General features: G+C 34.6%; 1 protein-coding gene across 1 annotated transcript; it reads right to left on the minus strand.

The window, feature by feature from the left end:
• Nucleotides 1-2156: 2156 nt before the first annotated feature.
• On the minus strand, nucleotides 2157-4161 carry LOC102609114 (S-adenosylmethionine synthase 2). The gene is made up of 2 exons (XM_006480236.4): nucleotides 4017-4161; nucleotides 2157-3680 (listed from the first exon to the last, which is right to left on the minus strand). Exon 2 carries the CDS (start codon nucleotides 3663-3665, stop codon nucleotides 2484-2486), a length of 1182 nt encoding a protein of 393 aa, XP_006480299.1. The 5' UTR covers nucleotides 3666-3680; nucleotides 4017-4161; the 3' UTR covers nucleotides 2157-2483.
• Between the last annotated feature and the right edge of the window lie 1927 nt (nucleotides 4162-6088).

Raw genomic sequence — 6088 nt, forward strand, 5'->3', positions numbered from 1 at the left:
TGGGAACAATTTAAGTCTTGCCTTTGGAAACAGAACTTATCTTATTGGAGAAGTCCCTCATAAAATTTGACGCGTATCACGCAAGCGTTTATCTTATCTTTACTCTTTGGTGTAATATATTGGAACCAAGGGAAAGAAATGTAAGTATACTTACTGTTAACTTTAATTTTTCTGTCAATTTAGCTGTACGAAAGTCAGATTGCAATATATAAGAGAGAACAATTGAGGAAAGCCCGAATATTATCATTTACCACAAGCAGATCACTTCAACTAGTCTAATGCATTCACTTCATAGCATTATCAATAGTATTAATTTTCATTTTCTCATAAGGATATGCAGAATATAAGCAAAAGCTGTGGCAGGAAATCATATGAGTAAGAAGGATAGCTTTTACAGGCTTAGTAAGCTGGAAAGGATGTTCTCCAGCGTTAAATCTTCTCAGTTCATTTTCTATAGCGTGTATATTTGATCCTTGTATATGTAGCAAACCATTAGAGCTTAAGCCTTAAAGAGTATATTAGGTCATTACCTATCATCAAAAACTTTTGAATTCTATGAAATTATTTGTTTCATTCGCATTCATTTTCATTTTCTGTTTAGAAATTATGAATAGTGCTGTAAGATATAAAGTTTTTCATTGGCAAACATTTTGCAGATATATAACTAAATTTATTTCACATTTGCCAGTGGTAACCAGCAGAATTTGTTCAATATACATGGTTCACTGAGTGCAGCTGTGATCTTCTCTGGCCTAATTAATTGCACATTAGTGCTACCATATGTTCAAACAGAGCTGACTGTCATGTACTGGGAAAGATTTGCAGGAATGTACTCTCCTTTGGCTTATGCACTAGGGCAGGTGAAATTTCTGGAAAACTTTCAGCTCATTCAATTAAGTATCAAGTCAATACATCATCTCTGTCATGATAATCTTATTCAAATTATATGTCATTATTCTCAGATCATAGCTGAGGTTCCCTATATATTCTTCCAAACAGGAATTTTCATCATGGTTACATATCCTATGGTCGAATATTATGGATCAGTGTATAAGATCTTTTGCTACTTCTATATGATGTTCTGCTCGCTGCTGTATTATAACTACCTGGGAATGTTACTTATGTTGTTGACACCAAACTACATGGTAGCAGCAATTCTGTCATCAGCCTACCACGCCATGTTAAATCTTTTCTCTGGGTTCTTCATTCTTGAACCGGTAAAAATTGAATAACACAATTTAGATTTGTTTTTGGTCCAATTAGTACATTCCGGTAAAACTTGGTTCTGTTGTTCATTTTACAGCAAGTTCCCAAGTGGTGGCAATGGTTCAACTACCTAATACCTTCATATTGGATATATTGGACAGTAAAAGGTTTGTTAAATTCCCAATACGGAGATATAGACAAGGAAATTACGGTATTTGGGGAGACCAAAACAGTAGCTGCCTTTCTGAAACATTGCTTTGGTTTTGACCATGATCACTTGGCCATTACAGCCATTGTCCTTGCCATCTATCCTATAGCTTTTGCTTCTCTGTTTGCTAGTTTTATAGGCCGATTGAACTTCCAGCGTAGATGAATAAATCTCCCAATTGATTACACAACAAACCTTTTATGCGTATATGGTGTTTTGATCATTGTTATTACATTATGCATAATGTAAATAGCATATACTGTTTATAGCCATATGTTTTGAAATAGAGGTGCCAAATGAGTCAAAGGTGGCTTAGTTTCTGTTCAAAAATGCATCACAAGGTGTCCTTAACAAGAGATCAAAAGGAGAAAAATCCAGATTCCAGACCAATTACTTGGTCTGGAATCCTAAAATCTGAATCCTAAAACTTAGCACCGACTTCACGTGCCACTAGCCTCTTTACTACTGGTTACCGACGGGCGGCACCAGAGTGTACAATTGTAAAATCGTTGCGACTTAAATGGGTTTACAGTCTATACGCAGCAACTGTTGAATATTTTTCAAGTCCTCTTATCCAATTTCTCAAATTAAGTAATATTTTTTGAGTTATATGGTACGAAATCTAAATATAACACAATACTTTTAGCAAATATAACAGGTGATAATGTGTATCCAAAACTTAACAAATCTAATGGCAGAATTGATTTTCCATGTACCACACCACAAGACAAGAGATAAGAAGTAGATGAATACTCATAATTTGATTATGAAGAAAAAAATGCATTAATAGTACATTAACAAATAACAATGTTTCTCCACAAACGAGCTCTTCTTCCATCTCTATTTCTCTTCCTAGCATATCTCATACAGGCAACTTCTCTGTAATTCTTTCATCGACTATGACTCAATTAGACCACATATATCTTTCTATTATGGCAAAGATAATACAAATTTATTTATAAAAAAAAAGGCCAAGACCAAGAGAGAAAAAAGACAGAATCTGACAGGCAGACGAAAGAACAAGTAAATTATTGAGTTCAAACAAAGAATGAAACTGCATACTTAAATTCTACTCTTGGGGTTTCTCATACTTGAGGGGCTTCACCACCTCCCATGTGAAGTCAGGATCCTCCCTTCCAAAATGCCCATATGCAGCAGTCTTCAAAAACCTGCTATTTCCTCCCCTCTTGAGATCCAAGTTAATGGCAATCATTCCAGGCCTGAAATCAAAGTTCTCCTTCACAATCCTCAGGATCTCCTTGTCCGGAATCTTTCCAGTTCGATAAGTGTCAACAAACACTGAAAGGGGCTCTGGGACACCAATAGCATAAGAAACCTGCACAATGCAGCGGCGAGCAAGGCCACTGGCAACGATGCTCTTTGCTGCCTGCCTCACAATGTAAGCACCACTTCTATCAACCTTGGTTGGATCCTTTCCAGAGAATGCACCACCACCGTGAGCTCCCCAACCACCATAAGTATCGATAATGATCTTGCGGCCGGTCAAACCAGCGTCACCATGAGGCCCACCAATCACAAAACGACCGGATGGGTTAAGATGGAAGATAGTCTTCTCATCAAGGTACTTCTCAGGAATAACAGGCTTGATCACATGCTCTTTCAAATCAGCAGCGATCTCATCATTAGTCACAGTTTCGTCATGCTGAGTAGAGATCAAAACTGTGTGAACTCTCACAGGAACCATAGCACCATTCTCATTGTAATACTCAACAGTAACTTGTGTCTTGCCATCAGGCCTCAACCAAGGGCAAGTGCCATTCTTTCGAACCTCGGTAAGTTTAGCACCAAGCTGGGTGGCAAGAACATGACTCAGAGGCATAAATTCAGGAGTCTCATCGGTAGCATAACCAAACATATGCCCCTGATCACCAGCACCGATTTCCTCGGGGCGTTTAGACAAATGACCATGAACGCCCTGGGCGATATCAGGGCTTTGTTGCTCAATGTAAACCAAAACCTTACAGTTATCAGCATCCAAACCCACATCATCAGAGACAAATCCAATGTTGCGGCAAGTGTCACGAACAATTTTCTCGTAATTAACATTAGCTTTGGTTGTGATCTCTCCAAAAACCATAACCAAGTTAGTCTTGGTACAGGTTTCACAAGCCACCTTGCTATCTGGGTCTTGTTCGAGACAAGCATCGAGAATGGCATCGGAGATCTGATCACAGAGCTTGTCTGGATGACCCTCGTTCACAGATTCTGAAGTGAACAAAAAAGTCTCCATATTTTTCTTCAAAAACTGCAAAATTTAAATAAAAAAATTCCCAATAAATTCACAAGAACTCCAGATCTATTGAATTAACACACACAGACACACCAAATGACAAATAAATAATAAAAAAATTCCCACATCAGCCTTATCAACCACGATCTATATGAACTTATCCAACATCAATTATTTTCATTACAATTCTCAGAACTCTCCGTTAAGTTTCTCAACTTCCATTTTTTTACTTATTATCTTTTTTCCTTTTAATAAATTCCTTCAAAACAAATATCAAATATAATACAAACTAACCCACCAAAACTCAATTAAATTATGAAAGGAGCAGCAATATGGAATCAGAAACTCTACCTGCGAACCGGGTAGATCTAGAATTGAGAGAAAGCTGACCAGAGAAAGAAGAAATAGAGGGGGGGAATGGCGACTTTTACAGTGGAGCCGTGGCTGCCTATTTATAGTTCAAAATGGTGGGCTATTCAATATTTTATTATTATTATTATTTAATGTGTTTTTAGTGGTAGGATCTTGTGGGTCCCGATTTAAGGGAATTGTGTTGTAGCCGTTGGATGAGTGCCGATGGACGGTCTCCATTTGTTGTAGTCGGTGGGAGAAAACGACAAGGGGACACCGATTTATTTGGGATTTTTTTATGGAGTAATGACAGAAGGGTCCCCAAGGTTTTTGGTTTTCTCCAAATAAGGTTCATTGTCCATTTGTATGGGGTAAAGCCGTAAGCCCGATGCTCATTAATATGACGAACGTACACTTGTAATATCAAATCCTGAGTAACCTAAAGAAATTAATTATTTAATTGTTGATAATAATTTTGAACAAAAATTTAAAAATATATTGATAACAGAACAAAATGTTTAAAGAGCATGTCATAACGAATTATTTGACATTAGGGACTTATGTGATGCGAATAATAAACTATGAGTTTATCTGATAAATAATAAAAATATAGGGACTTAATATTGTTACTTTTTTAATGTTTTATTTATTTCTGCACGCGGTTTGACTTACCTGTTGAACTGGTTGAAGGTGGCTTCACCAACTCGGTTTTCTATTTCCCCCCGTCAATGGTGGAAAGTTTTAAGTCAGATTTGATGTGTAACCACTAAGTACTTATTGAATTTTTTTTTTTTAAGGTGGAAAATTTTAAGTTAGATTTGATGTTCAACTACTACTTGATTTTTTCTTTTTTAACAATAATTGACTAACTTCATCAAGTAACAGGACCAATTTTTGAAGATGAGCATGTCGAATTGGCAATTAATCTTGAATAAGGTAGGAGATAATAGATATTGACAAAACTTATAAGGAAATAATTAAATAAATCATTTTAGAAAAAATATCAACAATATTTTACTTTACTTATATTTTAATTTATTTTTTAAAAATAAAAATAAAAATCAGAATGTTCTAATTATAATTGGTCAATATCTATTGTAGTAATTATTTAATTAGGATAAAAAAATTATACTATACCAACTTTTAATCGAAACAAAAAATAAAAAATAAAATCTCTAGTAGTCAAAATAATGATACGTCCCATTGTCCCGAATGTCCAAATATAATTTTTTTTTTTAAGGTGGAAAATTTTAAGTTAGATTTGATGTTCAACTACTAATTGATTTTTTTCTTTTTTAATTGACTAACTTCATCAAGTAACAGGACCAATTTTTGAAGATGGCCATGTCGAATTGGCGATTAATCTTGTTTAAGGTAGGAGATAAAAGATATTGACAAAACTTATAAAGAAATAATTGAATAAAATATTTTAGAAAAAATATCAACAATATTTTACTTTACTTATATTTCATTTTACTTTTTAAAATAAAAATAATTATTCAAAAGTATCATCTTCAATGCCCTCCATTAACCTCGTGTTTTTTATTTAGAATTGACAATCAAAATGTTCTGATCATAATTAGTCAATATCGATCAGTACTAACTATTTAATAAGGATAAAAAAGAATTATACTAAATTCCATACCAACTTTTAATCAAGACAAAAAAAATCTCTAGTAGTCAAAATAATGGTACACCCCATTGTCCCAAACGTCCAAATATAATTTTTTTTGGCTTAATGTTATTTTAATTTAAATTAACGAATCAAACAAATGTAAACCATAATTTTGTTAGTGATTGGGGTGTAGGAGTATCGAAAAAAGCATTGGGTTGAATTTTTCCCAAATTTGAAAATTTTCTATTTTTACGCATTTTAATTAAAATAATTTGTTATAATCGGAATTCCTATCGGCCGATCAATCTCGACTTTTGAATGGGGACTGTTTAGGGAATGAAATAGGGTGACCAAGATAAAGGTGTTTGCTCATACATTATCGTGCTCTCCTCAAAGTAAAAGTGAGCAAATGGTTGAGCAGATCATCTCGACCAGAAAAATATGTGGTGACCTCGAG

The sequence above is a fragment of the Citrus sinensis genome, chromosome 6, assembly GCF_022201045.2.
Source record: "Citrus sinensis cultivar Valencia sweet orange chromosome 6, DVS_A1.0, whole genome shotgun sequence".
In the NCBI taxonomy this organism is placed as follows: Eukaryota; Viridiplantae; Streptophyta; class Magnoliopsida; order Sapindales; family Rutaceae; genus Citrus; species Citrus sinensis.

Coding starts and splice junctions, on each gene's coding strand:
- LOC102609114 (XM_006480236.4), bottom strand. CDS start 3,665: ATGGAGACTTTTTTGTTCACTTCAGAATCTGTGAACGAGGGTCATCCA.